Source organism: Eschrichtius robustus, chromosome 6 (assembly GCF_028021215.1).
Source record: "Eschrichtius robustus isolate mEscRob2 chromosome 6, mEscRob2.pri, whole genome shotgun sequence".
In the NCBI taxonomy this organism is placed as follows: Eukaryota; Metazoa; Chordata; class Mammalia; order Artiodactyla; family Eschrichtiidae; genus Eschrichtius; species Eschrichtius robustus.
In genome coordinates, this window is record NC_090829.1 from 7484062 (window position 1) to 7504601 (window position 20540).

Genomic DNA, 20540 nt, shown 5'->3' on the forward strand with positions numbered 1-20540 from the left:
CCACCATCACCACCATCACCCACCCCTCCACTCCTACCACTGCCAACACTAGCCAGGTTGGAGGAACAGAGGCTGGGAAAGGTGGTAAAGAGAGTAGGCAAAGGATGGTGGCAATCCCAAAGGAACATGGAAGTTAATAGCGCTTTCAGGTAACGTTTCTTCATTTGTATTGGATAACAAATGTAGTCAACGAACAATTATATCTGCAGTTTTCTTTTTCCTCCACTTTCTCAGTCATCAAATGAAACTTTGGCTTCCTGTTAGACTATGTACGTGGAGGAGTGGTATATTCCTCTGACTACCTTATACAAAAAGGGCTTACGTCTCTCTCTCTCTACTTTTATTCTGCTATATTTTTCATGATAGTACTTATCTCTGATATTACGTTTCCATGTTTCCTTTATTTACTGTCTGTCTTTCATATCAGAATATAAGTTTCATTACAGAAAATGCCTTCGTTCACATTTCTATCCTAAGCAAATAAACCAGTACCTGGCAAATTGCAGACATCCAAGTGTTTGTTGAATGAATGAATGAATGAACGAATATATGAAGATGCATTACCTTCTAAGAATGGCTCCATGTGAGAGAGAGTTGTATTATGGCTATATATAGGAAAATAAAATTCTGATATAACTTTATTTTTGTCTGATGACTCTAGGTCTAACTATAGTATTGGTATGCCTTATATATTGTCCCAACAGTTCCACAAGCCTCAGAAAAACTGTATCCTTTATATGAATATTACCGAATAATAGCAACTTAAAAATATTTGATATACATTTTGGTCAGAAGAGCTGGAAAACTTTGCCGGTACACATTTTTTCCACTACTTCTCTGTGTGCCTGTCCACCTCCTTGGCTGGGTCCCCTTCCTCCTTTTGCCTGCTAACTGGTCATCCCTTTGGTTTGGCCTTGGAGCCCTTGCTACTCTTTCTCAACTGGGCGTTTTTCTAGGTCAGCTTCTCAAGTGTAATGGCGCCATTCCTAACCAGATGAAGGTCGGGCCCCTGGTTGAGCCCTGTTATGGGGCTCTGTCCTGGCTTCATCTGACCTGTGTGGTTCTTTGTATGAGCACGTGGGTGGAACTATAGACTCCTCCCCTCATAGCTTCAAGGGCAAGACACCAGCCTTATTTGTAAGCTGCACTGTAGCTGCACAGTAGCTGGCCTGTTGTAGGTATTGAAGGAGTGAATGGATGCTGTCTAAATACTGAAATATCGATGAGTGAGATTGATAGAATTGGGGGATTTGCTTTAAAATACTCCAGTAAAAATGAGTAAAATGAAATAACGTGGCTGAGGACACAGAGGAAACGAGAGTGAAAAAATGTTGGTAATGGTTGAAGCTTGTGATGGGCACATGGGGCCTCATTATATGTTTCCATTTTTGTGTGATTTTAAAATTTTCCATTAAAAAAAGAAACAAGTTTCTTTTAGATTCTTAGGGAGGTTTTCTGCTGCTAAATCCAAATATTTGTACATTTTATAGACAACATTAATAAAATATATTGTTTTAATTAAGATAACTGAATAAAGAAAAAGTTAAAAATAGAAAAACAAACAAAAAAAAGAAACCAAAATTGGTTGGAGAGGCAAAGCCAGGAAAGCTTGCTAATAGGCTGATAGTTCAATGAGCATGTATGAAGTGGAAATTTGTAAATGAAATTTTACTGTAGGGATGAGTAGTTGTATCCAATAGAGTTGTGCACATCAGGGAATTAAATACACATAAGGAAAGGAGCAGACTAAATATACCCATATCAAATACAATTCATATGTGAGTTGAGTTGAAGTTAGCTAATTTTTTTAAATTAAATTGAAGTATAGTTGATTTACAATGTTGTGTTAGTTTCTGCTGTACAGCAAAGTGATTCAGTTATACATATGTATACTTTTTTAATATTCTTTTCCATTAGGGTTTATCACAGGATATTGAATATAGTTCCCTGTGCTATACAGTAGGGCCTTGTTGTTTATCTATTTTATATATGGTAGTTTGTATCTGTTAATCCCAAACTCCTAATTTATCCCTCCCCCACCTCCTTTTCCCTTTGGTAACCATAAGTTTGTTTTCATTTTTTAAATTTATTTTATTGAAGTATAGTTGATTTACAATGTTGTGTTAATTTCTACTGTACAGCAAAGTGATTCAGTTATACATACATATATTCTTTTTCATATTCTTTTCCATTATGTTTATCACAGGATACTGAATATAGTTCCCTGTGCTGTATAGTAGGACCTTGTTGTTTATGCATCCTATATATATAATACTAGTTTGCATCTGGAAGTTAGCTGGTTTTAAGATATCACATTTCATAAACATTTAAAGTCACTAACTTTGATTTTTCAGGTTTTAAAATATTTTGTAACCAAAACATTTTTTTTCAGGTCTCTCATACCTCCACAGGCCCTTTCAAAGATCTCCTGCCCTACGAAATGCCCATAAAAATGGATACAAGTGGCTTCATGTGCTGAGTACTGTTGTAGATGCTTCAGATAGGAAGGAGTGTAAGAAAGGGTGTCTGCTTTCTGGAAATTTATCATCCAGCTCCTTTCCTTTCCTCAGGCCATACCTCTTTCCCTTTGCAGTCCTAAAAAATTCTGTCCTTACTATCCATTCTTTTCATCATTCTGCTTGGTTTTGGCATCTCCCATTCATTTTCTTGAGAACACTTTAATTAGGACAAAAGTGTTTTTTTAAAAATTATTATATTTCTTTATATAATATTATTATATAAATAAAATTATTTTATTATTAGGACAAAATCAAATACAAAAATAATTATGCTTATATTTGAAATCACATTCCTAGGTCTCAAGCATATACCTTCACTTGCCTAGATAAAATATTGTGCTGATTTATCTGAGTATTTGTTCTTCGAGGTCTAGCTGACCTTCTGGAGATTTTGGCAAATTTCATTTGGGCCTACACAGGCCAATCACCAATTCCTTAAGTACTTACTATGTGTTTTGGGGGGGAATCATAGAAAGAGGAATAAGAATATTCTAGGCTGATATAAAATCTCAAGGAGCCAAAGCAAATTGCAAAGATAGGGGCCTGATTGAAGAGATTTTCAGTGCATCATTCCAGGCATGTAAATATCTTTTATCCTGTTTGCAGAGTGTTTTGGAAATCAAGGCAATTGTACACAAGAAAACTGACACATGATTCAGATGAGGGAGTCCCACTTACATGGGGAAGAAAGCATTTTAAAAGGAAAAAGAAGAGACCATCAAAAGACTCTGAAAAACACGAAGTGCAGGTCTATAATGAGATGATCACATTTCCCTGTTCCATATGCAAGCATGAAATTGACCTACCTGGAATATTCCTCCATAAAAAGCAGCATGTAGCTCTGGCTACATTGGGCTTTCAGTGGATGGGTGGGAAGAAACCAGGGCTCTCAACTATTGCTGATCAGAGGCAGTCCATCATTGCTAAACTATTGTCATCTTTTGCATTTACTGAAAAAATCTTACAGAGCATTAATAACGCTTTTGAGCTTCTTTGGAAGAAACAAATACCAGCATACTATAAGATTATTGATAACATTCACAAGAGTTCAATATATCCTCAAAAAATCTGTCACCTATTAATTAAAGGAGCAGCCATTTGCGAAGACAGGAATTCTACATGGAGAGCTGACATGAATGATAAATTCACTGTCGTGAATAATTTTGGCAACAAACCCAACGTGTGTTTTTTTGGTTTGTTTGATGGACATCACGGTGCCTCGGCAGCAGACTTGACATCAATGGAACTCCCAGTTTTACTTCTCCACCAACTTTCCAGACTTGATCCTTCCTACCAAATGACCCCTGAAGAGCAAAAAGTAATCAATTCTTTTCACACAGTGTTTAGAGAAGACTACAGAGCTATAGAAGACTCCTTCTCCTCCATAAAGAAAAAGACAAAAGCATTGAAAAGTGAGTATGAGAACATACACAAAGCCTTTGCAAAAGCATTTTGGAGAATGGACAGGCTTTTACGTCTTGGAAGGAAGGAAGTGTCCAGGGCTCGATGGAGCGGCTGTTCTGCGGTTACTTGCATATTGGAAGGCAACATTAAAAGTCCCAAAGCTAAGAAGTCTTGGAGAAGATTCAGTGACCTTGATGCTTTGGTCCCTTTCCAGGGGATGCCGAAAATAATTTCTGGAGTGCTACATATTGCAAACACTGGTATGTATATTGAACGGTACCAGGTTACACCTTAACATGTTTTATTCCTGGCAGCAAAACCTCTCTTGCTTCCAGAATTATCTAGTGACCTATTATTTAATGACTTACTAGTGCCTAGATATTTCACTGACCAATTTAAGAAACGATCAATAACCACAGTTTAAATGTAGATTTGCAGGCACAAAACGAATTATAATTATGTCTCAAGGAGGCACGTACATGAAATAATGTGACCAAAACATGACGTTTTTTAATGGGGTAGCAACACAGCTATTGATAAAGGTAAAGCAAATCTATTACATTTGCTCAGATCGGAATGAAACCAAAACATTTCCCACACTTCCCTTTTTCGGGAGAATGGAAAGTTCTTTGAGTGTTATTAGTATAGCTGCTCAAACTGGTCAGTTTTTCTGGTAACTAACATATTTGCAACAGGTCATTCTTGTGCTCACTGGCCAAGTTGCATCGATTTCATCTTAGGAAAAGCAATCGTTCATGATTCAGTTTTATAGGCGTGTATTTCCTTCTCCAAAAATTTTGGCTGGATTCTTTTAATTTTATTTCAAGAAACAATTCTTTTGACATGCGGTGCTAAAGTTCTAGCTAAGGAGCTTGCCAAAATGGACAGCCCAGAGGTAAAACAGTTTTAGCCAAGTTAACCCGAGTTCCATGCTCATTTCCATGAGATGCTTAATTAGGGTTCCACCACCCCTTTCCTCGGTAGAATTGTTATTAATGACAGTGTCCACTCACTGAATATTGCATACAGAGTAATTGCTCATGTAGTCTTCCAAGAACTCTGATATCTAAAGATATCTAAGTATTGTTTTTAAAAAAATATATTCGACATGTAACATTGTGTAAGTTTAAGAAGCACAACATGTTAATTTGATACATTTTTATATTGTAACATGATTGCCATTGTAGCGATAATTACCACTTCTATCACATTACATAATCATCATTTCTTTATAGTGGTTGAAAAAATTAAGTTCCAGTCTCTTAGCAAGTTTGATGATTAAAATATATACGTTCTCTCTGTTCCCAATATTGTGCATTACACCTCTAAGATGTATTTACTGCTTGTTGCAAGTTTGGACCCTTAAACCACATCTGTTCTCCTTCCCAACCCCTGCCGCCATTTCTAAGTGTTGTTGACCCAATTGCCCAGATGAGAAAATAGATACTCGGAGAGGTGAAATTATTTGTTCAAGGTGTCAGAGGTAATAGGAATTGGAGCTGGAAATCAAACTGCCTCTGAAGGGGATTGCTTCCAGAGTCTGAGGAGTCTGGGCCTCAGGGAGTGGGACTTTGGCCCACACCAGGGCCAGATATACTCACCAAGACCATCACAATGTCAAGGTCCCTGGAAGCCGGCCTGTTTCTGATCTAACTCTGGTTGTGAGCCCAAAATGAGCACACCAGATTAAGCAATACCATGGAGCCAAGTGCAATGCCAATTTCCTCGGAGCATTTGCCATTTCTCAGGCTCTACCCTGAGGTTCCAAAGTGCTTCAGAGCAGGCCTACTTCATGGATGGAGAGTTTTCAGATTTCAGACTAATCTGGGAACTGACCCATATCCTTGGACTTGGGACCTCTATTAGAAAATATCATTTGATATCATGGTTCCTGGAAAATTAAAGGAAAATATATGAGATACTCAATAAGTAGATACTATCATCAAATGTTCAGTTTACTATGATTCATTAGTTCCAAGCTCACTGTTGTTTGGCAGGTTCTAATTTCCAGGTCAAACATTTTTTGGATCTAATTTACAGGCTTACATACATAACTGTGTTAAAATGTTTTCATTTGGGCATCCTTCATTCTAACAGACACAAATAAGTAGGGGAAAAAAATCCAACTTGTGAAAGGGAGGTCATGGTTTATGATAAAAAAGTGCTCCTAAAAGAAAGTAATTTAAATGAGTTACAAAAAATAAATGTTCACACAAATTTATCAAGGGCATGTTTTGTATTTTATAAAACAAGACCTATAAAGATAGCAAGGGAATTCATTTTTCTTGTTTGAAATTTGTCAAATACCAGTATCATCACAACTCTGGAATTAAAACCAAGAAAACTCCACCTCACTTTATAATGAAAGATGAGTGTGGTGATACAGTCATTGAATAAGTGTTGAATTTGTGCATGTGTTAAAAGATTCTTCCAAACAGACATTCTTGACTTTTTGTTCTTAGAACTTCTCATTTATATTGCATTTTATCACTTCTCCTGGTGCTCTCCTATTTTACTTCAGTTAATCCTCACAGGATTAAAACTCAAACATATTGCTACAGCATACATAATTACACTTTTTTCATAACATCAAATAAACCACAAATTTTTACATTTCTAATTAACCACACTAGTCCCTTATAAACATATGGGATTCTTATTTGATCCCTTAAATCCTTTTCCCCAATGATTTTATATTTAATAGCTTTATTGAGATACAATTCACAAAGCACACAATTCATCCAGGTAAAGTCTACAGTTCAATGGTTTTTAGTATATTCACTGATATAGCCTTTTCTCCCCATCTTTTTGTCTTTGAACCAAGTGTCTTCTTAGAGAACATATAGTTGGATCTTGTTTGTATTCGTTTCCTGTGGTTGCTGTTACAAATTTACCATAGATTTTGTGGCTTACACAACAGAAATTTATTCTCTTACAGTTCAAGAAGTTCTAAACCAGCATAACTGGCCCAGTATCTTCATGGCAGTGCTCCCTCCAGAGGATGCGGGAAAGAATTTGTTCCTTGCTCCTTCCACCTTCTGCTTGGCTGCCAGTATTCCTTGGGTTGTGGCCACATCACTCTGATCTCAAATGTGCCTCCATATGCACATTTCCTTCTTCTGTGTCTGTAGCCAAATCTCCATCTTGTGGTTGAATTTAGAACCCACCCAGACAATCCGGTGTTAAGCATCTCAGGATCATTATTCACATCTTCAAAGTCTTTGCCATATAAGGTAACATTTACAGGCTCCAGAGATTAGGTTCTGATATCTTTGGGGATTCTACTCAGCCTGCCACCATGTTTGTTTGTTTGTTTTTCCATTCTGCCAATCTTTGCCTTTTGATTCAAGTATTTAATTCATTTACATTTAATGTAATTAATTATCGGGTAGGATATATGTCAGACATTTTGCTGTTTGTTTTCTATATATATCTCTTTTGTTTTTCTATTCCTCTGTTACTGCTTTCTTTTTTCTTTTTCCTCAACTAAGATTAGTCATCCTTTTTTTTTTTTTGAATTTAATTTTATTTATTTTTTTATACAGCAGGTTCTTATTAGTCATCCATTTTATACACATCAGTGTATACATGTCAATGCCAATCTCTCAATTCGTCACACTACCGCCCCCACCCCCTGCCACTTTCCTTCCTTGGTGTCCGTATGTTTGTTCTCTACATCTGTGTCTCAACTTCTGCCCTGCAAACCAGTTCATCTGCACCATTTTTCTAGGTTCCACATACATGCGTTAATATACGATATTTGTTTTTCTCTTTCTGACTTCACTCTGTATGACAGACTCTAGGTCCATCCACCTCACTACAAATAACTCAATTTCATTTCCTTTTATGGCTGAGTAATATTCCACTGTTTACATGTGCCACATCTTCTTTATCCATTCCTCTGTCGACGGACATTTAGGTTGCTTCCATGTCCTGGCTATTGTAAATAGAGCTGCAATGAATATTGTGGTACATGAATCTTTTTGAATTATGGTTTTCTCAGGGCATATGCCCAGTAGTGGGATTGCTGGGTCATATGGTAATTCTATTTTTAGTTTTTTAAGGAACCTCCATAGTGTTCTCCATAGTGGCTGTATCAATTTACATTCCCACCAACAGTGCAAGAGGGTTCCCTTTTCTCCACACCCTCTCCAGCATTTGTTGTTTGTAGATTTTCTGATGGTGCCCATTCTAACTGGTGTGATACCTCATTGTAGTTTTGATTTGCATTTCTCTAATAATTAGTGATGTTGAGCATCTTTTCATGTGCTTCTTGGCCATCTGTATGTCTTCTTTGGAGAAATGTCTATTTAGGTCTTTGGCCAGTTTTTGGATTGGGTTGTTTGTTTCTTTAATATTGAGCTGCATGAGCTGTTTATATATTTTGGAAATTAATCCTTTGTCCGTTGATTCGTTTGCAAATATTTTCTCCCATTCTGAGGGTTGTCCTTTCGTCTTGTTTATGGTTTCCTTTGCTGTGCAAAAGCTTTGAAGTTTCATTAGGTCCCATTTGTTTATTTTTGTTTTTATTTCCATTACTCTAGGAGGTGGATCAAAAAAGATCTTGGTGTGATTTATGTCAAAGAGTGTTCTTCCGATGTTTTCCTCTAAGAGTTTTATTGTGTCCGGTCTTACATTTAGCTCTCGAATCCATTTTGAGTTCATTTTTGTGTATGGTGTTAGGGAGTGTTCTAATTTCATTCTTTTACATGTAGCTGTCCAGTTTTCCCAGCACCACTTATTGAAGAGACTGTCTTTTCTCCACTTTATATCCTTGCCTCCTTTGTCATAGATTAGTTGACCATAGGTGCGTGGGTTTATCTCTGGGCTTTCTACCTCGTTCCATTGATCTATGTTTCTGTTTTTGTGCCAGTGCCAGTACCATATTGTCTTGATTACTGTAGCTTTGTAGTATCGTCTGAAGTCAGGGAGTCTCATTCCTCCAGCTCCGTTTTTTCCCTCAAGATTGCTTTGGCTATTTGGGGTCTTTTGTGTCTCCATACAAATTTTAAGATTTTTTGTTCTAGTTCTGTAAAAAATGCCATTGGCAATTTGATAGGGATTGCATTGAATCTGTAGATTGCTTTGGGTAGTATAGTCTTTTCACAATATTGATTCTTCTAGTCCAAGAACATGGTATATCTCTCCATCTGTTGGTATCATCTTTAATTTCTTTCATCAGTCTCTTATAGTTTTCTGCATACAGGTCTTTTGTCTCCCTAGGTAGGTTTATTCCTAGGTATTTTATTCTTTTTGTTGCAATGGTAAATGGGAGTGTTTCCTTAACTTCTCTTTCAGATTTTTCATTAGTATATAGGAATGCAAGAGATTTCTGTGCATTAATTCTGTATCCTGCAGCTTTACCAAATTCCTTGATTAGCTCCAGTAGTTTTCTGGTGGCATCTTTAGGATTCTCTATGTATAGTATTATGTCATCTGCAAACAGTGACAGTTTTACTTCTTCTTTTCCAATTTGTATTCCTTTTATTCCTTTTTCTTCTCTGATTGCCGTGGCTAGGACTTCCAAAACTATGTTGAATAATAGTGGTGAGAGTGGACATCCTTGTCTTGTTCCTGATCTTAGAGGAAATGCTTTCAGTTTTTCACCATTAAGAGTGATGTTTGCTGTGGGTTTGTCATATATGGCCTTTATTATGTTGAGGTAGGTTCCCTCTGTGCCCACTTTTCTGGAGAGTTTTTATCATAAATGGGTGTTGAATTTTGTCAAAAGTTTTTTCTGCATCTATTGAGATAATCATATGGTTTTTATTCTTCAATTTGTTAATATGGTGTATCACATTGATTGATTTGCGTATATTGAAGAATCGTTGCATCCCTGGGATAAATCTCACTTGATCATGGTGTATGATCCTTTTAATGTGTTGTTGGATTCTGTTTGCTAGTATTTTGTTGAGGATTTTTGCATCTGTATTCATCAGTGATATTGGTCTGTAATTTTCTTTTTTTTGTAGTATCATTGGTTTTGCTATCAGGGTGATGGTCGCCTCATAGAATGAGTTTGGGAGTGTTCCCTCCTCTGCAATTTTTTTGAAGAGTTTGAGAAGGATGGCTGTTAGCTCTTCTCTAAATGTTTGATAGAATTCACCTGTGAAGCCATCTGGTCCTGGACTTTTGTTTGTTGGAAGATTTTTAATCACAGTTTCAATTTCATTACTTGTGATTGGTCTGTTCATATTTTCTATTTCTTCCTCATTCAGTCTTGGGAAGTTATACCTTTCTAAGAATTTGTCCATTTCTTCCAGGTTGTCCATTTTATTGGCATAGAGTTGTTTGTAGTAGTCTCTTAGGATGCTTTGTATTTCTGCAGTGTCAGTTGTAACTTCTCCTTTTTCATTTCTAATTTTACTGATTTGAGTCCTCTCCCTCTTTTTCTTGATGAGTATTAGAGTATTTTGTATTAGATATTTTCTAGTACATCATTTTAATTCCTGTATTTCTTTTACTATATATTTAAAAATATATATTTTTAGTGGCTATTCTGAGGATTATAATAAAATCTTAACTTAGAAACAATTTGGCTTGTATTGCCAACTTAACTTCAAAAGATATATATGGCATCTTTGCTCCAATATAGCTCTATTTCCTCCAGCCTTCTTTTTACTTTATAGAATTACATCTTTACACATTACAAGCCTATAAAGTTTTATATTATTTTTTTATGCAGCTTTCTTCTAAATAAGACAGGAAAATAAAAGTGTTAAAAATAAAATACATTTTTTACTGTTTTATATGTACCTATATACAGTTGACCCCTGAACAACATGAGTTTGAACTGTGTGGGTCCACTTATATGCAGAATATTTTCAATAGTAAACACACTATTACACAATCCATGGTTGATTGAATCAGTGAATGTGGAACTACAGATATGGAGGGCTGTCTATTGGACTTGAATATCCACAGATCTGTTGTGTGTCCTAGAACAGTGCTCCCCAGATACTAAAAGACAACTGTAGTTACCTTTCTTTTTTTGTGTGGGTTTGAGTTACAATCTAGTGTTTTCATTTTTGCCTGAAAGACTCCTTTAGTATTTCTTGTACGGAAAGTCTGCTAATGATGAATTATCTCAGTCTCTTTTTAACTGGGAATGTGTTAATTTCTTCATTTTTAAAAGGATAGTTTTGCATTTTGAATATGTCATCCCATTGCCATCTAGCCTCCATGGTTTCTGATGAGACATAATTGTTGATCTTACTGAGTATCCCTTTGCTGTATGTAATGTACCACTTTTCTCATTCTACTTTCAATATTCTTTCTTTCTCTTTGTCTTTTGACAGTTTGACTATGATGTGTTTAAGTACTGACCTAATTTATACTCTTTGGAGTCTGTTGAGCTTCTTGCATGCTTTTATTCCAATTTGGGAAGTTTTTGGCTATTCTTCAAATATTCTTTTTTTCCCACTTCTGTCTTCTCCTTCCATTATGCATATGTTGGTATACTTGATGGTGTCCCACAAGTCTCTGAGACTCTGTTCACTTTACTTCATTCTTTTTTTTTTTTCCTATTCATCAGAGTGGATAATCTCAGTTTATCAATCAAGTTTGCTGATTCTTCTGCCAGATCAAACCTGATGCTGAGCTCATTCTAGTGAATTTTTCATTTAAGACATTGTACTTTTCAACTCCAGAATTTCGATTTGCTTCTTTGTTATAATTTCCATCTCTTTATTGATAGTCTCTAGGTTGGTGGATCATTGTTCTCATGCTTTCCTTTAATTTTTAGCCCCATTTTCCTTTAAACATATTGATAAATTTTAAAACATTTTTCGTCCAGTTAATTCTAATGCCTAGACTTCCTCATGGACAGTTTCTATTGACTTATTTTCTTTCCTGTGTATGGGCTATGCTTTCATTACTATGTTTCATTACTCTCTCATTACTCTTTTTTTGTTGAAAACTGGACATTTAAAATAATATAGATCCCCTCCCTCTCCAGGGTTTGTTGTTGCTACTGTTTGTTTTGTGACTTTTATGAACTAATTCTGTAGAGTCTATATTCTGTCGTGTGCAGACACAAAGTCTCTGCTTGGTTGGTTATCTTAGTGTTCAGCTAAGGACTAGATGGAGATTTCCTTAAATACCTACTACTAATATGTATGTCTTCCAGTCTTTGCTGAGGTGCTGTCTTTTTTGAGGCTTGTCTTGTAAAAAATGGCAGGCAGTTTACAACTCTGCCTATGCTTTTACTTCCTACTTGGGTCAATCATCAAGATTAGCCATAGGTGAGAAATTAAGGCTTGTTCAGGTCCTGGGCATGTGTACAGCCTGCACATGTGCATGCTCTTCTGTTTTCCCAGGAGTATGTTTGAGCTTTTCAAAATCCTCTATAGGTTCTCATTCCTCAGCTCTTTCTTATACTTTTTGGGGGGTCAGCCTCTTGTCATCCCCAGATGCTTTCACTGCCTCAGGCAAGTGTGATTTTAAACAATTGCTGCTGATTGTTTTTGGCAAACACGCTGAGGATGAGTTATTTGCATATAGTAAGCTCTGAGTCAAGTCAAATGATGACAAGATTTGAGAATGGAGCTTTCTTCAGGGAATTGCAAGATAGTTCACATAATGACAATTCTCCAGGGATAGATATTTTTAGGGAGGTCCAAAGCCATCCTTTCTCCTGCAGAGGCTGCTAGACTGTAGATTTTCAGAGCTAGCATCACTATAAAATGTTTGGTTTTCAAGGCTATTGCAGAGCTGAAGAGAAGTGGTTGGAAGTAGGCCAAGTTACAAGGCCATGACCACTTGGTTTTACCTACTTTTTTGGTCAGTTGTTTCTCTTCAGTGTTTCTCAGATTTTTGCAAGCCTTTGGTTAATTTCCAGCATTTTAGAAAAGTTGACTTTAACAATTTTTGCCAGTGCTCTCATTCCTTTTACTGAGGAGTAGATTTTCAGAGATCCTTACTCTGCAATATCTAATCTTTTCTTCTGCAATATTGAATCTGCTGTTAATCACATCCAGTGTATTGTTCATTTTAAATTTTGTATTTGTCATCTTCAGAAGTTTGATTTTTAAAATTATCTTCCATGTCTGTATTTAACTTTTTGAACACAGGCAATGCACTTATAACATTGAGAGTTCTTGCCTACTAACTCCAACATCTGCGTCAGTTCTGGGTTGGTTTCAATTGATTTTTCATTTTATTATGGGTAGTATTTCCCTACTTATTTGCATGCTTGCTGTTTTAGTTTCTTAGGGCTGCCATAACACATTAGCTGAAACTTGGCAGCTTAAAACAACGAAAATCCATTCTCACAGTTCTGGAGGCTAGTTGACCAAAATCAAGGTGTTTGCAAGGCCATGTTTCCCCTGAAGTCTCCAGGGAAGAATTCTTCCTTGCCTCTTTCAGCTTCTCTCGTGGCTCCAGGCACTCCTTAGCCTGTGGCTGCAAAAAACTCCTCCAATCTCTGCCTCTATCTTCACTAGCTTCCTACTCTTCTCCCTGTGTGTCTCTTCTCTTTTCTGAGGACACTTCTTGGGTTTAGGACCAACTTGGATAATCAATCTCAAGACCCTAACTTAATTACACTTGCAAAGACTCTTTTTTTCCAAATAAAATCATACTCACTCTCTCTAATCCTTCTCAGATAGTTCTTTCCCAGTGTTAGGTGGTTTCCTCAAACACACACATTGATCAGTAACCTACTAAACACTTGAGGAGGCTTCTCTTCAGATCTCTGGCAGTCTCTGTGCAACATCCTTCCCTCTGGTACTCTTTCCTAGGTGAACTCTAGGTGCTTTGCTCTCCCTGGACTCTCAGTTCTGTCTCAACACAGATGAAAGGGTAAATCCAGTCACTGTTATTTTATCTTGGCCAGAAGCAGAAAAATCCCCTATAATTTATATTTGGGGGGATTTATTTGAAGCCTGTGTCATCCTGACTATGCACTGACCACTGCCTGATCCCTGCTTGTTAACACTATCAATCTGAGTTAAATAATCGATTTGAGATTTTCCAGATTACACATACACAAAGGTTGGTGGTTCCAAATTCTTTGTGGCTCCCTTTCTTTCCTCCACTGTTCAGCATCAGTTTGAAATAGTCCATTATTCTGGCAGTCTGCGTGGTGGGTGAGAGGCATATATTTATTTTTGGTTCAGTGTTTCAGTGAGGGCATGGTTCTTTGGGCTCCTAGCTTTGTTGGGGAGAACCACTAGTTTTCCCCACCTTGAACAAGCCCTAGGTTTTGCTTCCTGTTCCATAACCCCGTGAAAAGTCTAAGCTCATTTATTCAGCTCAATAAATGCTCTCAGGTAAAAACTGGCTTTTGCTCTTGGCATACTCTGGGATTCAGCCATTATTCTTTTGACGGGAGAATTCTTTACTTTCTTACTAGCTCATCAATGTATATGACTTAAAAGTATATACATTATCCAGGATATTTTCCTATTCTCAGTGGGAGAGTCAATCCAAGACCCACACTGGCACATTACTGCTCCTTTATAATATTTGAGTGTTTTAGTGTATCTGCTATTCCAGCATCTTTATGTCTAGATTATACATATTTGTTAATACTTTCTTTTAATGAGGCCCAAGAAACTACCTTTTTTCCCCTAGTGTCCTTGTTCTCTGTCCTGTGAGCTCACTCTAGATCCAGAGGCCAAGCATGACTTTACCCACTACTTCCCTGTTACTCACAATTCTTTTTAAAATTTTTTTTAAATTTTTAGCTGCGTTGGGTCTTCGTTGCTGTGCACGGGCTTTCTCTAGTTGCAGCGAGCGGGGATTACTCTTCATTGTGGTGCGCGGGCTTCTCATTGCAGTGGCTTCTCTTGTTGTGGAGCACGGGCTCTAGGCCCGTGGGCTTCAGTAGTTGTGGCATGTGGGCTCAGTAGTTGTGGCTCACGGGCTCTAGAGCGCAGGATCAGTAGTTGTGGCGCATGGGCTTAGTTGCTCCGCAGCATGTGGGATCTTCCCAGACCAGGGCTCGAACCCCTGTCCCCTGCATTGGCAGGCAAATTCTTAACCACTGTGCCACCAGGGAAGCCCTCACAATTCTTTATTTGTTCCTCAAGCCCCTTTCTTCTCTCTTCTTCTCAAGGTTACCAATGACTCCTTTATCTAATCCTCACAACCTGCGAGGTAAGAATAATCCCATTTTAATAGAAGCTTGAGGCTAACCAAAGTCTTGTTATATATGGTTATATCATTAGTAAGTGAGCCAGAACCCATGTCCTTTAAAGTCTCATTACTTCAAATGAACACCAGCAGCTTCCTGTTTCTAAGGTGTCCCTTCATTCTTATGTGTCTTCACCTTCCTCATTCACAACTGATGCTGTGTTTGCAGATCTTTTCATTTGTTGTGATTTTCCTTTCTAGATGTGATTGTCCTTAGTGGTTTAATAAGTTGCTTTTAAAATTACTTCCAGCCCCATCGTTTTCCCCTAAAACCTAATTCAGCTCCAGAATCACTTTATCTTAAGCAGGGAAAAAAAAAAAAAAAAAAATATATATATATATATATATATATATATGTATATATACACACACATATACATATTCTTAAATAACACTGACCTTTATAGACTTTTTCTTCCCCATCTCCCTTTTTTGGGGTATGTTGGTTTGTATATATGTGGACTCACATATATACAAACTGGATTCTGAGAATATAATCAACAAATATTTGACAGATAGTTCAGACAGATGTGTGAAGTAGTTAGGTTCCAGTTGGAAAATGGTGAACATGAGTTTCATGCTCACACATCTTACAAAACAATCAAAGGAATCTTTTGAACATACAGTGAAAACTAGCTCCACATCAATAAGGCTCTCATGCTAATCACCAGTAGGAAGAGTCAAAACATGGCACCCATGCATACAATTTCAGCCTCTTTTGCCAAAATTAGAATGCTGAAAAAACTGGATATAAGTTGTTTTCCTAACCTCATCTACAGGTATTTCTATTATGCTTCCATTTTAGGGATACTTCACTAGGGTTTAAATTTCCTTAGTTTGTTTATGCTGCTTTTCAACTGCTCCTTTTTCTTTCTCCAATATCTATTTCCTCATTTCCCAAGTTCCAAGTTCCTGCTCCCTACTCCCTTAAGCCTGTAACTCTTTGTAAGGATTTTCTTATAAGTTTTTTTTAAATGGGTCTGAAATGAAACATTCATAGCTTCATCTCAATCTCTTTTGGATAGACTCTCTTCACCTGCTTTCCCCCTTCATGGAACACAAAGGAAAATAACCTTTGTCAAGTGTCTACTTATTAAATTACCTCCTTAAATATAAACTTGACAAAAAATATTGCAGGTGGTAAATTGTTACTCACGGAAATAAAGTGACTTAATGAAAGTCACACAGACAAAACTGGGATTGAAGTCCCAAGTATCGAGCTCTCAAGTCTCTCCTCTTCCTCATGCTGCTGCTTCTAAGCCAAGCCATCTTTTTATCCAGGGCACTCATGCATCCTAGGGATGTTTCCTTTTCTCACCACCATATAACATTTCTCTTACTCTTTCCTCCAGTCCTTTCCTAAAACTTCCATTATTTTCAACAGTAAATGACCTTCAGGGCCTCATCTAAAAAAAAAAAAAAGATCTTGCCCATTCAGATCTAGAATTCTGTTTGGGATTCTAGAGGTCATTCTGAAGTTGACAGGGACACTCCTCCTTTTCACAAACTGAAAGACAAACCAGCAATTGCAGAAGGCAGTTAAGTCATTGCCTTCTGCATAAGGAACACTTTGCCTGACTATACGTGTCATCTATTTTATTATTTATTTTATTGCTGAGTTGGGTCTTTGTTGCTGCGCACAGGCTTTCTCTAGTTGCGGCGAGTGGGGGCTACCCGTTGCGGTGTGCGGGCTTCTCACTGCGGTGGCTTCTCTTGTTGTGGAGCACAGGCTCCAGGCACGCGGGCTTCAGTAGTTGCGGCTCGTGGGCTCTAGAGCAGGCTCAGTAGTTGTGGTGCACAGGCTTAGTTGCTCCACAGCATGTGGGATCTTCCTGGCGCAGGGCTCCCCTACATTGGCAGGCAGATTCTTAACCACTGCGCCACCAGGGAAGCCCCCATACATGTCATCTTAAAAAGGCTTAAATATCATCTCAAAGCAGTTCATTTTAGTTCCCATTAATGTCCTTAAACATGTTGCCCTTCCAGTAACACTATTCCGTTTTTTTTTTTTTAATTGGAGTACAGTTGATTTACAATGTTGTGTTAGTTTCAGGTTCCACTTTTGTTTGATAACATTTTTCTGAAAAGCTCCATCTCTCCAACTACTGAAAGCTGGTAACTTTGTGTCTAGGAATTTGAATACTTATTTATGCTCAGATTCATTATGTTTTTGTGTAAAGGTCTTCTTCATCACAGTTCACTGCTTAGTTATTCTCATTTCCTCCCAACAGATATTACAGGAACCCTTCTTGAAAGCCAATCTCTCTCTCAAACTGTCATGTCTTGCTCCTCTCTCTTCCTTCAGTTCTCCAAGACACACGGATATAGTGTTATTTTTAACTCTCCCTCCAATTTCCCATCTTCCTTGAAGCTCTTTGTTCATTATTCTATTCTAGCTTTCAGCTTAATGTAGACAACCACTTTCAACAACCCCGATTGCAACTGACAGCACATGCAACCCGAGGTTCAGGAAATAGAACCATTAACTCTGCATATCCACTTTTTCGCCATGTGTATTCCATTGATACTCTTCCAGGGCCTCTTATTATCCTCCTCTATTTCCTGAGCTATGCACGAATAGTTGAGAAACACTGGGTACTTCTCCTTCACTTTCTTCTTCCTTCATGCAAATTCACACAGGTTAAGGATGTGAGTTAGTCAGAAGGCACCATCTATCAGGATGAATAAACTGTCCAAGTAATTAAATAACTCAAAAGTCAGATAGCAAGTCAATGGCAGGGCAAAACCTGCAGCCATTACTTACTGTCCTCATTTTCTAGAAAATTTTATTGTGCTGAGCTTAAGGGATGTTCACAATAATAAAATCAACAAAAATGGCATTTCCTACTCTGTAGCACAGCAATTAAAAAAAAAAAGGCAAAGAGTAGTACATAAGGTATGTTTACCAAGCTCTCTGCAGAGGCAACTAAAATCAAAATACCAATGTATTACCCTTCCACTGTAACTACATAATCATATTAAATGCTTTTCAAATCACACAGAAGAAACACAATGCTTATTCTTTTTGCTGAGTGAGCTTTGGCTTGCCACATGCAAATAAAACATTTAGAAGTCAGTGGATTGACTATTTTGAGCCCCTGTGTTTCCAGAGCTATGGTCACACTATTTATACGTGTAGGTACACAAACAAAGAAATTTTCTAATTTAAAAGAGGAACTGAACCATTTTATGTTCTCCTAAGAGAACAATTCAGTCTACCCAGTTGGCATGTTTAATACCAACCCATGCTGCTTTGCTAGTACAATAATAATTTAAAACTCAGCAGAAGTCAAGAATTATTTTACTGATTTCTCTTCTGCAGAGTGTAAACAGAATGACCAGCAAAAAAGTTAATAGAAAATATTAATAACCAAACCACAAATAAAAGAGGTCATTCAGTTTTGAGGACTATCATTTATACAGCTATCAGGTTTCCAAAATATTTTCCACACAATCATCTTTTGGTCCCATCCAATAGCTCAGATATTAATAATTGCCATTATGTAAATGAGCCAATAGGCTCACTCTATGCCTGACACTAATGCTTCACCAGCTCAGGCTCTGTCCAACATATTAGGTGTGTGAACCTTACCTTCTGAAACCTAAATCCCTTTACCTAAAACGTTAAGGGATTAGAAATGAAGGCCTGCAACAACAAAATTCTGATTCCAAGTACGGTGCCATGTTTGAAATCAGAATATTCTAACGTAAATTTTGCCTATGATTCCAGCAATATTAACTCTCATAGGTATTATAAATATACAATTATGTTCCTAAAAACTTGGGAAAGTCAATTTTTCCTAACAAACTAAAAGATTCTGAGTCTTTTTTTGTATACCAAAGAAAATTTTGGTAATACAACCATCCCTCAATCTGTTCAGAGCATTATGTTCAGATTTTCTTAAGATTTTAAATAAAGCACACATCACAGGTTCATCTGAACCATGAACAAACTACAATCAGATTTTTAATACCTGAGTTTTCAATCAAAGGGTTTAATGTTGGTTAGCTATTATCCATTTAATACATTAATAACACACTATTTTTTTCTTCACTGGGATGACTTAATTTCTTTTTAACACACATAACAAACCTAATAAGATGGACATTAACAGTGGCTTTCTAGTTTTTTAATCACCCATACCTATAATATATTCAGGTTTTAACTTTGACCAGTTAAAAATTTACCAAACTGCACTCTTAGAAAAAAATCAAAGTTTGTATTTTTAATTGAAAAGGCATTTATTAAAACATTTTTAAAATGTCTGCTCTATGGAATATGTTGGTTATAAAAAAGTTCAATTCTTGATTCTACAAATATGTAACACTCAGAAGATGCTTCATAAAAAAATTACTTATTTTTCATTATCTGTAGTTTCAGTTATTTTAATACTAAATTCAGTATTTTAAACACTAAATTGCTTGAAAATGAGGAATAAATTAGCCCCCCAGTTTGAAATCTGAATTACTGTAAATCTTCTAATAATGATATCAATACTACATATATTTAAAAAATATTTTTAAGCGGCCTGATTTCTATTTATGAAGTTAACAGCATGCTTTGATATAAATGGTTATAAATCTCGAGGATCAATTTTTAAAAATAATCTTTTAGGTAATGTGCAAGCAGTCTTATGCAGAAATGGGAAAGGCTTCTGCCTAACCAAAGAACACACTACACGAAACACAGATGAAAGAAGAAGAGTACTTCAGAATGGAGCGATAATTAGTTCACATGAACCATACGGGCTCCTACAAGGGCAAATAAAAACCACACGAGGACTTGGATTTCATGGAAATCTCAAACTGAAAAAATTCATTATTCCAGCGCCTCAAACTATTTCTGTGCCTATAGATGACTTATGTCAATTCCTTATCTTAGCTACTAATGGACTCTGGGAAGTTCTGGATACAAAGGAAGTCACTGCACTGACAATGACAGCTTTTCAAGTATATAAAGAAGCACAGTGTTCTATCACAGGAAACAAACTGTCACCATCCAAAGGGTCTCTGCTTTTCCCAATCGATGAACGAAAGACATCTAAACCAGAAACTAACATCCACATAGTGTTTCAGTGCAAATCTGAAGAACGTGCGTCAACTATAAATTCAAAAGAAAATTTGTCAGATTCAAAATATTCTATTCGTAACCTTAAAAATATAGGAACATTTCCACCAAAAATGACTAAGCGTGATCCTTGCAGTGAGAAAGAAACTGATGGACCGACCAGTGTAGATGGTGTGCCAAAAGACTCAAGTGAAAAAGAGAAAGGATCATGCACTAAGAGTTTCTATGGAGGTGCTGCTGAGTATATCAGCCGTGAACTTGTAAGTGCTGCTTTGGCGGCTGGCTCCAGAGACAACATTACAGTCATGGTCACGCTTTTCAATGGAAGTGAGTATCTCCAGAGAGCAAAAACATGAAGACAATTCTTCAGTGAACCAGGTGCTAGGATAACATATCAACACCACACAAATCAT

General features: G+C 36.9%; 1 protein-coding gene across 1 annotated transcript; it reads left to right on the forward strand.

Annotated features, from left to right (window-relative positions):
• The first annotated feature begins 126 nt into the window (after positions 1-126).
• PP2D1 (protein phosphatase 2C like domain containing 1) lies at positions 127-20483 on the forward strand. Its single transcript, XM_068547285.1, has 3 exons — positions 127-149; positions 3126-4183; positions 19675-20483. The coding sequence occupies exons 1-3, from the start codon at positions 127-129 to the stop codon at positions 20481-20483; spliced, it is 1890 nt and encodes a 629-aa protein (XP_068403386.1).
• Positions 20484-20540: the final 57 nt, after the last annotated feature.